The sequence below is a fragment of the Polistes fuscatus genome, unplaced genomic scaffold, assembly GCF_010416935.1.
Source record: "Polistes fuscatus isolate 324 unplaced genomic scaffold, CU_Pfus_HIC Scaffold7, whole genome shotgun sequence".
Classification (NCBI taxonomy): domain Eukaryota; kingdom Metazoa; phylum Arthropoda; class Insecta; order Hymenoptera; family Vespidae; genus Polistes; species Polistes fuscatus.
This window is the reverse complement of record NW_025113151.1, coordinates 6,021,313-6,041,581: the sequence shown is the minus strand read 5'-3', so window position 1 is coordinate 6,041,581 and position 20,269 is coordinate 6,021,313. Positions and strand designations below refer to the sequence as shown.

The following is a 20,269-nucleotide window of genomic DNA, read 5'->3' as shown; positions in this document are numbered from 1 at the left end:
TGAAAGTTGTTTAAAGGACCTTCCGAACGTTGAGCATGTGTATAAAAAGAATAATAAACTTATTTAATTACATTTAAGATTAAAACGTTATGATTTTAGTATTTTTGTCTATTTTATATAATTATTTCAATGCTCCTGCGCAGTGATGACTTCGAAGATAAAATTTTCGGCTAAAAGAATATTAGATCGAAATTATTTAATATTTAAAGTATGTTAATAGGTATGTAATGTTTAAACCAGTACATATGTGTTAAAACAAGCTGAAATATAAAGAGAGTGCATTAGAGTATTAAAATAATTGTTAATTAATCGATGCAAGTGTCTATTGTTGTCTAAAAGCTCGGAGTATATGTTCTATGATCCCTCCTCCTCGAAATCCACCGTTGAAATGAGTCTTTTTCTTCTGTTAAAGTTCTTTTGATGAAAGTTGTTTAAAGGACCTTCCGAACGTTGAGCATGTGTATAAAAAGAATAATAAACCTATTTAATTACATTTAAGATTAAAACGTTATGATTTTAGTATTTTTGTCTATTTTATATAATTATTTCAATGCTCCTGCGCAGTGATGACTTCGAAGATAAAATTTTCGGCTAAAAGAATATTAGATCGAAATTATTTAATATTTAAAGTATGTTAATAGGTATGTAATGTTTAAACCAGTACATATGTGTTAAAACAAGCTGAAATATAAAGACAGTGCATTAGAGTATTAAATAATTGTTAATTAATCGATGCAAGTGTCTATTGTTGCCTAAAAGCTCGGAGTATATGTTCTGTGATCCCTCCTCCTCGAAATCCACCGTTGATCTGAGTCATTATCCTTTGTTAAAGTTCTTTTGGTGAAAGTTGTTTACAGGACCTTCCGAACGTTGAGCATGTGTATAAAAAGAATAATAAACCTATTTAATTACATTTAAGATTAAAACGTTATGATTTTAGTATTTTTGTCTATTTTATATAATTATTTCAATGCTCCTGCGCAGTGATGACTTCGAAGATAAAATTTTCGGCTAAAAGAATATTAGATCAAAATTATTTAATATTTAAAGTATGTTAATAGGTATGTAATGTTTAAACCAGTACATATGTGTTAAAACAAGCTGAAATATAAAGAGAGTGCATTAGAGTATTAAAATAATTGTTAATTAATCGAAAGAAGTGTCTATTGTTGTTTAAAAACACCGAATATATGATCGGAGTATTGTCCTCTTCGAAATCCACCGTTGAACTGAGTCATCGTCCTCTATGAAAGTTCTTTTATTGAAAGTTGTTTATATTACTTTCGGAATAAGGAAATTCTCTTTATTACGAATATTATTCCTATCATACACATGCGCAACGTTCGGGAAGTCATATAAACAACATTCGATAAAAGTAATTTTCTAGAGGACAATGGCTCAGTCTAACAGAAGACTTCGAAGAGGACGGTACATAGATCGTATACACCTAGCTTTTAGACAACAACAAACGCTTCTATCGATTAATTAACAATTATTTTAATTCTCTAATACATTCTTCTTATATTTCAATTTGTTTTAACACATATATATTGGTTTAAACATAACATTACTTATTAATGTATTTTAAATAGAAAATAATTTCTTTTATGTTTTTAGATGACTTTTTTAAACTTGATTTCGTTACTGCACCAATATATAAACATAAAATTTACCGATAACATACATTGTTTTAAATCAGTTCTTTATTAGACTTCGACACGTAAACGTATTAAACTTGCGAATAGGTAAAATTTTCTAGAGGACGATTGCTCAGTTCAACGATGGATTTCGAAGAGGATGGTGATCCGAACATATATTCCAAGGTTTTAGACAATAATAGACACTTCTATCGATTACTTAACAATTATTTTAACACTTTAATTTATTCTACTTACAATTAACGATTGTTTTAATTAAAATACATTTATTTTAACGTTCCCGTGTCAGTGGTGATTTCAAGTGGAAAATTTGTATCTAATAAAATATCGGAAGGAAATTGTTTATTCAAGGTATGTGTAATTTTTAAACAAATTTTTACAGATTTATGGATGATATTTTAAATACTTTTTCTCATCCATCGATCCAAATCTAAACGGATGAGTTGAATTGGGGGAAAGAACAAATACATTTTGGCCATCCGTTTGAAATTTTTAATTTCAATTTAAATTCCTGTCTCGTTAGAATAGCTCAATGATTAATATAGAAATATACAAGGAATATGCAAAACGATAAAGATAGAATAGGACAATGTATAGCGCGGGTTGTTCATCGTGCAACAGGTTACGACTTTACCTACGTTGTCGCGTTATATATATATCCTATAGTATATATGCAGGAAAACATAACTGTCCTACCACTTCACATGTGACGATCCTAGTCGACACTTGTAATCGTCAAATCTACATATATTATATCGTGAATGATGTAATTTCAATTACGATCGAGAACAATTTGCCGAGCAAACTTTCGAGCTACGAGTAAAACGAATTATTGCTCACCACTATGATCGTATAACTAACGTATAGAACCACCACTTTGTGATATCATTGTAAAGCAAATATAATTCTTGTATTCGACGATTTTTAAAGAACGGTAGATGAAAATATAAAATACAATTACGAAGAAATTCTCGAATAAAATGATACAATGAAAAATTTACCTAAAGCGAGTTTATTCATCGCGATTTTTTCGAATTTTTCTCGTTTTAAGGTATCCGGTAAGATTACGAGGAAAACACATTAAAGAAAATAGGTAGGACAAATTAAAAGTGAATTTTTCATGCGAACGCCTGATTTATTTTCTAAATTATATTTAATATTTAAACACCTTCGTTAACGGTAATGAGAGACAGATGAAATTCTGTGTTATACATTTGAGTTAGTTGTCAACAAGTTTTTTAATATTTCAACAAATCTTTAGTAACGATTCATTGTTTTTTTTTTTTCATTATTCAGCAGGCTTCTTCAAATCCCAAGAAGATCTTTTTTAAACGTTTGATTAATATTTCAACAATTTATAATAATTTAATCGTCGTTTTGTTATCATTGAAAAAAAATTGACTTTTTGATTATGTATCTTTCTTGGTCTCAGAAATATTTGCAAAAGAAAATAATGACTTGCGGGCTAATATTAAAAGAAGTTGTACAGCGTTGCGTTAGAGAAAGGTTTGATTTCGGTTGACAGTGTGTTAGAATCGACTGTAGGTAGTTTCATCAAACCTCCCGCTTTCTATCCCCCTTTCTGGTCTCTTTTTGTGCTTCTATTTGTGATTCGTCGGTATATAACAACGCTCCATGCTTGTCCAATATATGCGGGAAAAGTATTTGATAGAAACGAGCTTGGGAACGTTAGGTTTCCAATAAAGGGTTTTATTTATTTAAATCTTCAAGCCTTTTTATCCTAAAGTTTCATTATACTTAAAAAATGCTTTTATTTTATTTAATCTTTTTATTTAATGAAATATTTTTCATACTTATTTAACATAATATGTTCAAATTTGATTACTTTCTCAATGAAAGTTTGAAAATTCGATCAAAAGGTAGTAGACAAGGTTCGTATTTTAAAGGCTGATAAAAGAAGAAAAAAAAGCAAAATAAGGTAAAAGATAATGTACCTGTCGATCCATCGAAGACAAATAACTTTGAATTCCAAAAGTGTTTTAAGTTGTTTCTGGCGCGTTTTAAAACTTCAACGAAGTTTCGCGAGTTCCTCGGGACATAGAAAACTTCGTTCGCTGTACACATAAACGCGCGCGAACTTCCAAATCTTTCGAGTTTCGAAAGGGAAGAAAATAAAAGAAAAAGGAAGAATGATAATTAACCTTTTCTGACGAATTTTTTGAAGTGTTTTTTGGAAAAGAAAGGTTACGATCGTTAATTATTTTTCCGTGAATGAACGTTTGATTGTAAGAAAAATTAGAAGAATAGTTTGGTTTTTTCATTTTCATTTTTTATGCCATTATAATCACGATCTTGTATTTGTCTTTTTTTTTTTTTCTTTTGCATCGAAAGCATTAGCGAACTTGCAAACGAGGGTGTAATAACCGAGTTTTAAAACTTCCAATGAAACGATAGTAGTTTTTTTTATTACCGTTCTTATTACTTTCAATAATAAAGTTGAGGAAAAGTCATGGTCAGTATTTGTCGAACTAAAACACGATCTGGCAAAAGTGATAATCGAGAATATTCAATAAGAAAATGTCGAGATTCTTCACCGACGACTTTCCTCGTTGTTTCTCTCTTCTTTCTTTTATTTTTGGTCCACTTAACCGATATCTTTGATAGCTTTTTTCTCTTCGTTGTCGACCGCCCTCTCGTCTTTTTCTTCTTCTTTTTCTTCTTCTTCTTCTTCTACTTTGAAATATTCAAACAGTAGGTTTTCCTTCGCCAAGAAGAAGTACCTTTAAAACAATCACTTTCTAATGGCTTCTGTTTATCGGAGAAAATATTTTATTCAAACAATTTTAATCTATATATTTCAGATAAATGAATAATGTTTATAATAAAATATTGACATGATTATACAATAAATAATATTTATATTAAACAAATACGATTTATATCGATACACAATGTATCCAATTGGCCGGTAAAACCTTCGACACCCTGTATACATACCGATCATTTATTTAACAAAAAACATTTTATTAAATAACGAAACTTCTAATCGAATAAATAGATTTTTCTTTTCAATTACTCGATTTCTTGTAGGTAATGGAGAAGATTAAGAAAGTTCGTTAATTCGTCGTCTATCTAAAGACTGCTGAGGCTTCGTTAGAAGAGGGGTATCCTGAAATTCAGCGAGTGATCAGTTTGTTGTCCAAGCAGAACTTTGACGCATTATCGAAAACGATTAACCAACGTTGGATATGCGGTATCTTCAGTAAGTTGAAAGTAAAGTAACTCTATATATATATATAAGATATATAATTTACATTCTATACTCATCAAACTATTAACGAACTTGTGATATAATCTTTGAAAGTTGATGTTGATAGTATTGCTAAGCATTAACTAAAATCTCGTTCGAAGCATTACAGGTTATAAAGCTCTTCCAAGAATGAGAAGAATTCAGCGTATATATTTTATCTGCAGTATGTGTCAGAGTTTCTCCGATGGAAAGCTTTCCGATTAAAAGGACCTCTAAAGAGCTTTGCTTTCCAGTGGTACATGTGCTACTTTCAAGAGTACCAACATATTAGATCAGAGAAGTGGATTGTCGATAAGTCGATTGTATTCCAATCGAGTGTTTCAATCTTTATTATACTGTATAACATTCTATTCTATTCTATTTTCTATTAGCTTACATGGATTTTAGACAGAACAGAAAGAATAAAAGAAAAAGAACATTTTCATGCTATACGTCACAAAAATCACAAAAATAGACTATCGAAAGTTCGGATAGGCATTCTCCTTGTTTATTCTTTTTCTATTTCTCGGACAAACGAATGGACGTGAACATATAGAGAGGTACTGTACTGTCTGTCACTTCTGTAAAAGAAATTCTTTGTTTTTGTCGTCAAATTTGTGAAAAGCTCTCTCTCCCGCTATGAGAGAACGATCGACTAGTCCAAGCTTTTCATTTCGATTCGCAGTTTAAATATCCGGTCTCTTTCTCTCTCTCTCTCTCTTGTCTAGCATTTCGAGTTTAGATAGCCGAACAAGGTATCAATTCCAGACAAGAGCACGTCGGCTTTGGAACTACCTCCTATTTCCACTAGAAAATTTCACCTCAAAGCTGTATCCGATTTACGCGGTAAAGCTCCGCATGAAAGTGTATTCGCATTAAATTTCAATCTTTTGTTTTTTCTTTCTATCTTTATATCATTTTTCTTTTTATTATTTATTATTATCCTCATTTTGTTTCTTTTTCAATTTGTTTTGCGATGATTAAATACGCGGATGAGAAACATTCAAATGTATGGTTTTTTTTATCGTAAAAAGCTACGATTACATTAGCTCGTTCGAACGATATTTTCAATATTTCTTTTTATGGACCCTTAAAACGATATAATTCGTCAATGGTTTAAATGATTAATATTATACTTGTTTGAACGCACCAATTGAATTTTTATTATTTTATAGAATTTTATTTGTTATAAATGTATAGAATATATTATATATATATATATGTATATTTTTTGCTTTAATGTTAGTTTTCTCGAGATAAGTATAATGACAACCACTTAAGCAAACTTCTGATTAAATTTTAACAAAGGATTAAAGTATTGTAATTTGCTGATGGCGATATTACGAATGTACAGGAATGCATAGCACTGCTGTTTGTTCAGCAAGGAACAGGAAACAATGGAGAGATTGGTCTCTCGGTGCAACAATAACGAGTACGATCGATCCATTGAACATACAACGAGCGTCATTTAAAAATCGTATATAGTTACGCTTACAAAATTTTTCCTTCAAAACTATTGGTATCGTGTGCTTACGATGATGACATTTTTTAAATGAATACACATTGGTATACCTTTATTATATATTTAATAAGTTTAACTTGAAAGGATTATTTATAACAAGTGAATTATGCAAATCTTTAATGCAAGTATGTTTAAATCAATTAATCTTATGGGTACAATATATCGTAGAATACCTTATTAAAAATGTAGAATACATCAATACGGGAACATCGGATAAAGATTTAACGAGAGAGAAAATGCATTCTCTTTTTTAAAACCTAGTAACGTAAGGATTTTCTTTTTTTTTATATCGTGTTTTTACGTAATTTTGGGTCGCCTAAATTACATAATAACCCTTCTCATATTTTCTTCCAACTTTTCCAACGCTTTCTCCAACTTTATAATTATGAATGGCGAATTCCTTGGATTCTCCCAGGTGTTTCGTAAAATACTTGGGGAAAAAAACCTTAAGAGAGAATTCTTGTGAAATATACCACGAGGACGGACTTAATAATGTGATTCTCTCTTTGAATTTTAGAAATTAATTGCCGGCCTTATCCACTGCTACGTTTATTCCGAATTATAATAAGATTCGAAAGTTTAAAATTACGAATCTCGAGGAAAAGAGGATAGATCGAATAAGTAAATCCTTTTGGATTCAACGAACGTTTCTTATATTCTTTGCTACGAATTTGAGTTCTCCTTCAAAGAAATCTTTTTGTAGGCGGTGGTTATTCGACGGCGAGAGGAACGGTGAGATTAATTTCCCACAGCTTTCTCGCATCGGTACGTTTTACGAAGCGATTGGATATATTTTATTACCGGCAAAGTAGAAAAGGAAAAGGAAAAGGAGGACGACACGTCGTTTTACGGATATATGTATTTCACCGGCCAGGAAACACATTTTTTCCTTGATGATGTAATTCTCGCATTTCCATATCTCGAAAGACGACCGATATGAAATTTCTTGCGGCGTACAAACCTCTCTCTCTCTCTCTCCCTCTCTCTCTTTACTTTACTTTCGCAAGCTCGTACGCGAGACACGTATGAAGGCTGAAAGTACATTCATCCAGCGGGTGATTTTTCCCTCCCCCTTTCTACCGTTTTTCTCCCTTTTGCATCAGGACACGACAGTCGAGAACGTTGAGATGGTTTTTTTTATTCCCGCACACGTTCGCCTTGCCTCGTCGCGGCTGTGGAAAACGAGAGAGCAAGAGAGCGCGAGAGGAGAGAAGAGAAAGAGCAGGCGACCAATCATCCGAGTTTACACGGACAACCCTTTTGTTCGTGCGTCATTGAAATTCCTTGCAATTACTCGAAATGTACGGAGCAGAATATGCGGAGGCACGTACGACTTCTTCGACGTTTGACTATGCAAGGAATAGATTTGAAAAAGAGGATTCACGACACCTTTGCCTTCTCTTTCTCCTCTTCCTCCTCCTTCGCAACCACCACCATCTTCTTCTTCTTCTTCTTCATCTTACGTTTGCTTCTAAATTTCCTCTCAATGCTTCGTACGTAGCTTTCGACCTCTGACATATAACGCGCCGCTCTTATTTCCATTCGTAAGGAACACATCCATGAATTAATATCGACCACCAACTTTCATCCTTTTTGATATATACATATTTCAGCGAACGAGCAAAGCTGGTACCGTTGCTACTGTTGCTACTGCTACTACTATGACTACTGTTATATAACAACGCTTGTTCGCGACTAACCAAATTATTCCGAACAAGCGCTTCCAAAATCCTTCCACTATTTTACGCCAACGTTCCTCTTCCTCTATCTCTTTCTCTCGCTTTCTAGCTCTCGACATTAAATTTATCTAGCCACGAGACGCGCCTGATTGTGAGTTACGCGAACCCCTCACGCGCTATACGTTTTCTCTCCTTTAATTTCGACCTGGCTCGACAAATTTTATAGAAAATATTGTCCTTCTCTGTCTCTTTCTTTTTCCCCTTCCAACTTCCTCTTATTTTTTTGTTATTCTTTTATTTTCGCTCGATCGACCGATCCTTTTTATTTATCATTTATCTTATTATTTCTTCAATAACATTCAACGAAGTTGATATAAAAGCGTATAAAAGGTTGATCATCGTTTTCATGTAATGCCATTAAAGTCGTTTGCAACTGAAATCTATACTATGTATGCATACACTCATTAAACGAACGAACGAACGAACGCGAAACGGGATGGTCGATGCTGCATCGTTCGCATTTTATTCGTATTGTGCATTGAAACAATACAAATTTTCCTTCGTGAATTGAGGTTAATTGATACGCGTCGTGACGTTTTACTTTTGAAAATTTTCCCGTAAAATTTTACCGTTGTATGTTTGCCTCGTACTTCTTCGCATAGTGAATCGATTACATGTTCACTGATTGAATTTGCGAGCGGTTGCTGGGTTTGCATAAGCTAGTTCGTTACGACAAATACGTACGATGAAAACTCATTAGTTAGTAAGAGATTTGCATTCTCTAGCAACATTTATTGTTAGCCACTTTTTAAATTCTGTAAACAAGAATTTTTCCTTTTGCATATACTTTCGTTGGTATTACATTTTCATAATAATTCAGTTTTATCCTTATGCAATTCGTATTAGGGGCATAATTTTTACGTTTGTATTTATAAAACTACTTTCTTTGATAGTTTATATAAGAGAATATCGTTGTTATAACATTCGCATATTTTTGTAGTAACATTTAGATGTATTTAAATGTTCTAAATAAGCCGCCATTAGGAAAATGACTGTGCGCGCATTCGTGACGTTGTGCGCATGCGTAACGCCGATCGCAGCTCGTCGTACAGCGCAAGTCAATCATTGTAGTGTCGGTAGCAACATGTCGTCGCGTGATTTTTCTTCTTCTAATTATATATAGGTAAATAATCTATTTCTTTTCATAATACATCATCCTCCAGTGCATCATTTTAACGTTTAAACGCATAATCTATATATTCTTTTTATCCTTTACAGTTCGTTTCGACACTTACAATTAGGTTAAAAGATATTTGCGAATATCAAATTTGCGTTGTTTTCATTGTATTTTATCGTATATTCCCGTATTTATTTTTGACGATATCGATATTATCGTCGCATTTTAATGATTTTTGAGTTAATTATACATAATTCATTAATTAACATCGATCGAATTGCGTATAATAACTAATTTTTATGTGTGCATTATTGCATACGCTTAGTACGATATCATCCAGGATGGCCAACGAAAAAAGCAAACAACCGTTCATCAAGATGGAGAAATATTAAATATTGTTTATTAATGTCTATTTACATTTAGCGAAATATCGACGTTGCGTGTGTAGGTAAAAAAGAAGATAGAATTTGTATCTTTGTGTTTGTTTAAAAAAATTAATATTTACATCGTATTAATTAATGTTTTTCAATTTTCCTATTTCAATCAGTTGTACGGGTCCATTAATGAAGGGAAAGGATATATTGCGGATCGAAAGAGAAGATGACGTTTATAAATAATCCATCGCTGCTGTTTGTATCTAGATATGTATATGTAAGTATCGAAAATCATATACATTAGAAATACGTATGCAAATAAATCATATTATTTTATTTTTGCGTTCGAACGTAAACGAAACAATGTCGAGCTTTTTTACCTTAATTTGTTTGTTCGTTAATGTGCATCTTACATTAAATCGTTCTAAAAAATGAATTGCAAGTAAACTAAAAAAGAGAAAGCTTTGCGTTGCAATTTTGGCGAAAACATAACGAAAGTAGAGAATTTGTAACTTTTATCTCAACCTGTATCAAGTCGATTATCTTAATGACTTTTAAACAGAATACTTTGAGCAAATTTAGCTATTTTATTATCACGTCTTCAAGTTTAAGTATATTAAATCGTAGATAATTTAAAGCTGTTAAAGGACAAGATTCGATATCGCAAGTACTCGTGTAAGTACTCTCGTAAGCATGTTATTAATATTTAATCAACAACAATCGGGACTCGTTAAACTTTGGTAATCGATATCTTTCAGGTTTTATTTATTGGTTTTGAAACGTAAATACCAGAGAGCTTATTAGCTCGGAAATTGCATTGAAGTTACGTTCGAATCGCATTTTATTTTAAAATTGTTTCATGAATCTTTTTGTTGATTTAGTAATTATTTTTTTTTTTTTTAACCGAGTAGATCGAACCGCGTACGTGTTTTTAATTTGAGCTTTAACGTAACGTAGAATAGATGTTGCGCTCTTATTATGAACGATGCGAGATCGCAATCGAGAGCGATCTGCGAGTAAAAAGGGCCGAGTGAGAAAACAAGGAGCGCGAAGCTCGGCTTCATATACGGGCTCTTAAACATTTGAGTGCGTTCGCATGGCATATTTCATGTATGTATATACTCTCGATGTGTACATACATACATACTCGTTTTCATCGACTTCACTCCTTTTCTACATTTTCACTAAGGTATAAGAGACTCGTCAGAAGTGCATATATTTTATTTCATTCTCTTATCCGTTGCACTTTTTTTTTTCTACTTTTCTCACGCATCTCTTCGTTTCATTCGAATTACCCTAAACGCGATAATTTCTTTTCTTTCGTTCCTTTCGTTTCATCTTTTAAATTTTTATCCTTTTCTTTTTTCTTTATAATTTAACCGGACAGCAGAAGGACACCGAAATTACGGTGTTGCACGTGAAGAAGGAAAACGAGAGAAACTCGTAACTGGAAATTGTCTTAACGGTCTGCCCGCAGAAAATATACACTTTGGAAAAATTTCGGAAACACGTGTGGTGAACGAGGGTGTAGTTGGTTGCAGAACGATGCTGTAAAAGCTCCCTGGAAAATTATCACGATCTAGTAGGATCCTGGGTGCGAACGTTTATTTCGCACTTGGCGAGTTTTCTCGTTTCGCTATATGCGCGCCACTTCGAAATTGAATTAATGAAATTACCTTTGCGTCCTTTCTCGAGTTACATACATAGGTACTTACGTACTCTCCGCTTTTTATTATTATTTTTTCGTCCTCATTATAAGAAAGTTAGGTGACGATTCTACAATAAAACACGACGATCATCTTAATTATCTTTTTCTTTTTTTTTTTTTTTTACATATTATACGTAAGAAAGGAAGTTATTTAGAAGATAGCTTAATCTTCGTGGTTGAAAACGTCACTTGAAATTACATCTTACGATCTAATAGAAAAATGTCGAGAATATCCTGCCGTAGCGAGACGATAAGAGAAGGGAATAAGATAGCTTTCCTTTTTCTTTCTTTCTTTCTTTCTTTTTTTCTTTCTTTCTCTCTTTCTCTCTTGATATTGAACGAGAAATCAATTTTAGCACGGTGAATCCTTTCTCAAAGAAGACCCAATCAGCAGCGATGCCGTTGCTTGGAAAAACGAAAAGAAAATCTTTAGACTCTGCCAAGTCGTTGGCGCAAGGACATTGAACAGAAAGAGAGGGAGAAAGGGAAATAGAAAGAGGGAAAAAATAAAGAATCCTTTTTTCTGGCCGTCCTCCGAGTAATCGCGTCTTTTTCCCAAGCGAAATCGTAATATTCGTCCCTATCGTGTAGACAGTAAGGACGACGACGACGACTTTTTCATTTCACTATGTTTGACCTCGAATTAATTTCCCTCTTATTCGCCTTTAACGCGAACGTAAGGATGATCGTAGGATTTGATATTTTTACCTATATATTCACGTGGGGAGTCAAACATTTCTTTTTCTTTTATTTTATTCACTGCTCGCGGTATTAATCATTTTTCTTTGGAATGGAATCGATTTCGTAGGTCCTTTAAATCGATATCTTTTTTCTAGTATGAAATGAACTATGCACATAGACCAAGCGTACAATTTTTATCGTTTACTTGCAGTGGCATGTCCAGTCTCTCTCTCTCTCTCTCTCTTACTCGTTTGTTATATAGGTTCTATGGTATTTTCTTTGTTTTCTTTTGGAAGAACAACGCGGTAGCAACTAGCCTCTCGTGTATCTCGATTCAAACAAGTGTGTTGGGAAACGATAACGGCAAGTGAAAGAGAGATAGATGTAAATATATATATATATATATAGAAAGAAAGAGAGAGAGAGAGAGAGAGATAGAGATAGAATTTGGCGTACGATATAAATCAGGAATAGAACGCTAGTCGAAAAAGACATCTCTAATTTATAGACTAAATCGTACACGTTACCCGTACTCGTGGCATTATAGCGCTATTATTGGATCTCTGAGCGATAGTAATTACACAACAGGACGCATTCTCCTCGTTGCTTCTGTCCTCGTCAACGGCACGGCGCCGCGTCGATAATTAAATTATCGAAAGCATCCCCCATTTCTCTCGCTAACATCCTACGCGTTCCTTTCAGAGCCAACCTTTGACGTGTATTTATTAGCAAACGAGATAAACGAGCTTTCCTAGTAGCTATATAATCCGTATTCAAAGAATGTGCCAGCCAAGCTTGATTTTCGAAAGATTGTGAGTATAAGGGAATACTTGTATTTAGTTTGAGGAAAAGTCATTACTTGGAAAAACAGAAACGGATAGGTAAGTAAGAGTAGAGAAGTGCGAACGAGACACAGAGTGAAATAAAATTACGCTAAAATCTCGAGATTACGATTTATCTGCTACGAAGATATTAAATTCCTCGATAGAGTTGGAACGAGGGAATAAAATAGTCGTGAGCATAATTTTCTGAGCAAGTGGAAAGTGCGAGGAAACTGGGGGGAGATGTATAGATAGAAATAAAGAGAATGATATGTATATATATATGTATATATATATGTATATATATGTATATATATATATGTACGGTATATATTCGACGAGATGTTGAGATTTCAGCGAATTTCCGGATTTCGAATCTTAAAATTTGCTGCACTCGTTGATATGAAGACGATATAGCTGATGCTTCGAGAGCGAAATTTAACCGAGGTTACTCGGCTTCGATTTTATTCGATAGTTCGTAGAGAAACATGACGACGATGGGTTACGATATAACAATAGCACGTAACTCGGATACTTTGATTTTCTTTTTTTATTTATTTTTTTATTTAACCAAATTTATTGCTTATCGGTTCGTATTACAGTGTTTAACGATTCCATGTAATCGAACGATTACTAGAGCGTAGAATCTATTAAAGTGGTATTAAGTAGCTTATATGGAGGTTATCGTAGCGTTGAAAGGAATCTTAAGGTAGTCGAAATGTTCCACGCTCGGAAGGATTATAAATCGAGTTTGGATAATGATCCATAATGGATATCTAGTTCGGTTCCTCCTTTATTCTCATTTCTTCTTTCTTTCAGCTCTTACCTTTGGTATAACCTGTTCTGCATAAAATAGGTGCAAGGTCTAGCCGAGCAAGACCACCAGCATAACGATTATTCACGCTTACCGCCCTTTTGCGCGTTTCGCGTATTAAGTCCTTCGACGTGAACCGAATTCGAAGACTTTCTTCCACGGTACCGTCATTTTCTCTTTCTCTCGTTTAAATTTTTCAGCACGTATTTCGAGAGAGAGAGAGAAAGAGAGAAAGAAAGAAAATAGAAAAATGCGCTTGGGCGCACGAGCGTGTGTCTGGGATACGAGTAACGATAACGTTTCGGAAACTTTAATATATCTCGTCGGATGATTTGCGATCGTAAGTGGGTGGTTGCCTTCTGCGAAAAATCTTCCATACCTGCAATATCCCTGATGGCTTTTAATACCTTACTCGACCGTTCTTTATTCTCGATTTACTAGGAAAAAGCCCAGGTTTTTCTTCCTTCCACTTGTTCTTCCATTTTTCCCTCCTCCCACTCCAGTTTGATCCCTGGTGTAGGTTCTTCCGAGACTTCCGGCTACGCGCGATATGCGACAACACGGAGTCGAGGGAAACAAGTTTCCGAGAAGAGGGGAAGCCGATTAAGAGCTAGTTGGAAGAGAGAAAGACAAGGGCCCGCGGTAAACGATAAGGAGACTTCTCCCAAATCCAACAACCAACTCTGCTCGGCGCATTTGCTTCTTGGGATATACCGCGAACAAAGCTTACTTCCTTCTCCTCCTCCTCCTCCTTTCCTTTTTTCCTTTTGAACTTTACTTTTTGACCTTCTTTTACACTCGACCGCACCTTACTCTCTTCCTGCTCTTTCCTTTTTTAGGAACTTCCTTTCCATCCTTCCGCTTTCTCTTTTCTTTCCTAAGCAAGAAGACCCTTGAGAAAAACGTCTTCCAAATTTTCATATATTATGCCAGTACCGTAGACATAACCGAGCCGAGCCGAGCCGAACCGAGCCGAACTGATGATGCATTTTTATCTTTTATTCGGCGGGGACTTTAGCAATTTATTTTTCTTCCTTTTACTTCCCACGCCGCTCATCGACCACCAGAGAAGCCATTTTTCGGTAGGATGCTTTTACGTCTTTGAGCTTTTGTTCGAAAGAGATCCCAAATTGCTGACGTAAGACGATTTATTTTGTCGAGCCGGAGAGTGTTATTTTCAAAGGAGATTGTCGATTCCCATCGAGCTCCTACAATTCTACCAAATGCTAGAAAATAGTTTATATAGTGTTTCTGGATTTCGGAATCTCAACGATTATACATATATCGATTCTGATTTTCCACGGACTTAGTCATATGTATACGAAAGCGGGATAAAGAGAAAGAAAGAGGAATAAGGAAAAGTCAAATCGAATGTAATACGGGGGCTACAGGATAGAAAAAGAAAAAAGATGTAACAGAAGGTTCTGCCTGCGTTAAAAATATTCTATGTAGATTTACGATTCCCTCGAATATCTTGCCTGATATTCCGCGTTCTATTTCTCTTTCCTTTACTTACGTAGCATCCTACACGTTCGAGAGCTAGCGGAATTGAAAACATAAAGCTTTCCTAGTAACGTTCGATTTATTTCTTCCGTAGGAATCTTTTTCTTCTCCGACAATTATTCGAAAGAAATTCGGCTATAAGAAGGGGATCGGGAAGGAAAACAAAAAAATGGGATGGAAAAACGAAACGTATTTTCTTCCTCGTTCTCTCTCTCTCTCTCTTCTGTGTAATTTTAATAATATATCCTCGTGCAGGGCATGAAGTTCCGGTCGCGTCGTAGGTGGTCGATACTCATCTCGATTTTCCTGATCAACGGCGCCGCACCTGTTGGAGATGTTTTTCTCGTGATCAAGGCGATCCAACGCGGAAATTGATTTCGAAGGTCATCAATCAAAAGCCGCGTTCCCTAACCCGTTCGCGTTTTCTTCTTTTCTTTTCTTTTCTTTTCTTTTCGCGTTTTCTCGTTACATGGGCACGGACATTTTTTTTTGCCCATCTTTTCCTACTTTATTTCTTTAGCGAATGCGTATATAACGTGACTTCTTCTGCCACGAAAACGTTAACAATTTTCCTTTTTTTTTCTTTTTTACAAACTTTCGAATTATCGCAATTTATTTTCCTTAATATTATGGAAATGAGTCGTTCTAATTGTAAATGGATAATCTGCCGTTCTCTCTTATTGGATTCTCCTCGTTTGAGTTGCCCCATTGCTGCAGACTGTACATCGAACCAAAGCTGGCAGTGCTTTACATTCAGAATCGGCGATCGGAATTTCAGGATATTAGAATAATTCGATACTATCCTGGGGTGTCGGTAGAATAGAATTAATTTTCATCTAATGCCTTTTCTCCGCGAACGGAGATTGGTCAATGTATCGAATACGTTAACATTTACCTGACGTTATTTATGTATCTTTCAAAGCTTACAATTAGCGATTAAATCGTCCCTTTAATAGCGTATAATAAAAAAAAAGAATATTCATTTTTAACCGTGTATGGATCATCGTTCAATTTGTTACAGAATAAAATTTCCCGCGCGTAATGAAGATTCCGCGAAGCGACTTTTTAATATCCATTACGTCGAAGATATCAAAATGGTCGTTCGTTAAACAGTAAACTCGTATTTCTGCTTGAAACAAAAATATGATCTTTGTGCAAAAGCAATTATATTAGTCATGAATTTAATATCTGGATAACGAACTTGATTGCACGAGTAGTAGTCGGACGGCGTCCACCTTTCTCTCCACGTTTTTTCGTTTATAGCTTTTTTTAACGTTGCTTGTTCGATGCTACTACGTTTTCTCACATCTCTCGTTCGATGTATACACATACGTAACATTAGACAAGTGTTTTTCCTATAGCTTCGATCGAATTTAACGCTACGAACCTTTATCGACTTCACTTTTAAAACATGTTTTTGCTCTATCGTTACTTTTGTTATTTTAATTTATAAAAAAGTTTACTAGGAAAAGTAAAAAAAAGAAAAGATCACTTTAATAATAATAGCTATTCGATACCGTGATACAGGAATAAATAGGAGATCCGTTATTTCGACGAGTTTTGTGTTGGTCTAGCGTTAAACATTGTTCGTTGTAGCGAGTGCACAGGTACAACGCGCTGATACTCTCTCTTTGCCAACTAACTTTTGTCGTCCGGAAGGTTCGGTTATGCGCTAGACACTCTCAGTTAGGGAGGGTGAGTACCCTCTTTTACCAACCTCTACGTATTTCGATTTCTGCTTCGGCTTCAACTTTGGGTTCGGCTTCGGGTTCGGTTTCGACTTCTCCTCTGCCTTCGCTTACTTTTAACGCTTCTTTTTTCCTACTTTTATTTCGCTCAAACTATGTTTGACCGAGCCTTCTTTTTCGAAGATTTTTTTTTCTCTCTTTAACACCAACTCCTCCTCCTCCTCCTCCTCCTCTTCTATTTTTGTCTTTTTTCTTTCCTTTTCGGTCTTCGGCGATAAGAACGATGCTGTAGTGGCCGCGGTGGTAGTTGCGGCGACCGGCTGCACCGGAACTGCAGCGTCGGAAAAGAAACTTTTTCGTCGATTAGCGTAATTGCATTAAATATGTAAATCTACCGGCTGCGTCGATGTGGGTCCACCGGTCGTGAAAAGCATAACTTTTTTCCCCGAGTATTACTATCTTGCGAAAAACGAATTTCCGTCACGTTCGATATCGGCATTTTTCCTTTTCTTTTCTTTTATTTTATTTTCTTTTCCTTCTTTTGGTACCTTATTGTTTCCTTTCTCTCGTCCACCCCTTATTCTTACTTTCTATCCTCTGGAGAGTGTATCAGCGATTGCGTGGTCCATGTAAATGCTAATGAGTTTATCGTTTAACCAAGTTGCCGAGTAGTTCGTTCATTTCGTTGTTACATTTGTTTAAATTGAAACATAAAAATTAGAATAAAAAAGAAACAAAATCATAGAAAAATAACAGAGGAAAATTGAAAAAAATGTATATAAATGTTAATATGTAAACGAACGAGAACAAAATAAGACGTAAATTGAATCAAACAACGAGATATATATCGTCATAAAGCGTTCATTTTAGGTGGATGATATATTCTCTTGTAAGAGTTTGAGAGACAAAAGTGATGAAAAAGAAGGAAAAAGACTGGAAGGGATGAGGTTATTTGAAAATATCGCAGATATAAGGAGAAACGTTTTATTATACTGCGCGGAATACAAGGCGTTATTCGACAAAATTAGATCTCGAGGAGAGAGAGAGAGAGAGAGAGAAAGAAAGAAAGAAAGATAGACGAGACTTATAAATCAATTCTGAACGTTCGCAAAGTTTATCAAACTTAACATCTCTCTTAAGGAGTTCACTCGGCTAGTAGTACGTCCTACTTCTCTTCTTTTCCGTTAATAAATGGAACGCGGTTAAGAAAGTTAAGAAGAATTAACGAATATCTACGTTACACTATAAATAGATAGACAGAGACAGAGGTATTTTGATTGAATTAACGAACGACGGAACTAATTCAAAATTGTAAGTATTGTAACAGAGAAAATTGTCAATGTTACAATGAAATGTTGTATTTTTCCAAGAGTAGAAGAGTATTTGAAAATAATTCTAACGGATTAGATCGAGTCGATCTATTAGGTCTATTAATTTTTAGTGTGTCGTAATATAGGATAATAACGTACGGTAAGAAGGAACTTTGGATAGATGATGTGTGCTAGTAGCTTTTGGAAAACTTTCAAATATGATTTATTACGTAGCACTACTAGTAAAGTGAGCCTCGTGGAAAACTTTTTGTTCTCAATAGATGTACGGTTGAGGTGCGAAAACCATAGTTGATACTTAAAAGAAAAAATGAAAAAAAAATCAAAACGAAAAAGTTGGAAGACCAATAGTTTCCATTCGTTTTTCCAATGAAATATCCTAGCAAAACTCGGCCAATTTTTCCGTCCGTTCGTCCAGAATGCGTTTCTTCTCCTTCTCTCTCTCTCTCTCTCGTTTTCGATTTTTATTTTTCTCTCTTTTTTTTTTTTCGATAGATGGAAACGGGCGGCGTCGACGGCGGCTAGGATTTTTTTGTTTGTTTTGTTTTATAGCCTGCATTGTTTTTCGTTATTAAGACGCGATCTCATTCGACGTTAATCGGCTTATCGTGCATCAGCATCGCGATCGAACGAATTTCAAACGGACGTTTCGAATCTTTCGAATTTCAGTGCGCGCGAAGTATTAAAAACCGCACGGTCGATCCGTTTTCGCACGCATGTACGCACACTCGCAGGCACACATTCACATTTATCTGTATAATAACTCTTGAAATATAATCATTTCGAACACGGATATGCAGTACTTTAACACAACGACGTATGCGGTATTACCGATCTACATGCGCGATGCACACACAATTTAACGTTATTGTTAATATTTATTATTCCCAATAGTATCGTAATGTTGGAGAAAAGGTAAGAACGATGTTATGTTTACGACTACTTGCTGCGGATAAGATCGAATCTTGGAAATTGGCAGCATTGCGACAATGTAAGAGAATACTCGCGATCCTCTCTCTCTCTTTCTCTCTCTTTCTCTCTTTCTCTCTCTTTCTCTCTTTCTCTTATCCTTTCTGTGTCGGTATTTCTCGGGTACAACTCGTGATCGATAAATTTGTCCACGGACGACTTAGTCCATTGGAATCCAGTCGAGCGTTTATCGGCACTTTCGCGTCTTCACGCCGGACTTTGAACGAATAAACGCGCGACTCGTCGATGATTTAAATTCGCGCGTAAGAAAAAAGTAAATTTACAATTCGAAGAATTTGTTTATTTATTTATCGTTGCCTTCAAATTCTCTTTTTGGAGTATCGAAGAAAGGGATGGATCCGCGTGGATGGTAAAAGAAAATAATGCAGAGGACTCACCGTCATGGTCGAAGCCTCACATGGTCCCACCGTTGGTGAAAAACACGTTCAGTCCGGAAAAGGTCTTGCGGTTATTTACCATTCCCCATGATTCTTTGACGTTAGTCCCTTGCCTCCTTTCGAGAGGTACAAATAGATAAAGAATATATGAAGAGACAGAGAGAAGATCTAAAGAGTAGCAGAAAGAGCAAAGGGAACAGCTCTCTATCACTATATCGTAAACGTGCACACCGCGATATTTTCCCTCCTTCGGTGTTTTCCTTAGAATCGTTATCGCGCGATAAAACGAATTTTACGCAGTCACGTTGAATCTTCCCTAAATTTCACTTGATTTACGCGTACGACAAATATATTTGACTGGATCAAAATCGGAAGTAAATCAAAAACAAAAAACAAAAAAACAAAAGAAACAAAGAAAGAAGAATAATACGTATATTTTGAAAATCAATGAAAATAATTTTCGAGCGATGCGAATGTTGGAGAATGAGATGAACGATAAAATATAAAAATGATAAAAATGTTAAAAACGGTATTCCTCGGTAACTGAACGCTCGTCGTTGCTTTTTCTCCGAGGAAGCTCCAATAGGGTCGTAGAAAAAGGGTTACGAGGTCGTGATAGTTGTCACACTTAGTGTTTCCTCGGTGCTCGTGTAGCCGAGAAGAGAGATGCTCGACCGTGGCCCGGCAGCCGGCGACTGG

General features: G+C 35.1%; 1 protein-coding gene across 1 annotated transcript in view; it reads right to left on the bottom strand.

Annotated features, from left to right (window-relative positions):
* LOC122523903 (dipeptidase 1-like) overlaps nucleotides 1-19,825 on the bottom strand; it is a 65,508-nt gene extending 45,683 nt beyond the window's left edge. The window contains exon 1 of the mRNA XM_043645872.1: nucleotides 19,571-19,825. Coding sequence (XP_043501807.1) covers nucleotides 19,571-19,576 — 6 coding nt within the window. The 5' untranslated portion in view covers nucleotides 19,577-19,825. The remainder of the gene's footprint in view (nucleotides 1-19,570) is intronic.
* Nucleotides 19,826-20,269: the final 444 nt, after the last annotated feature.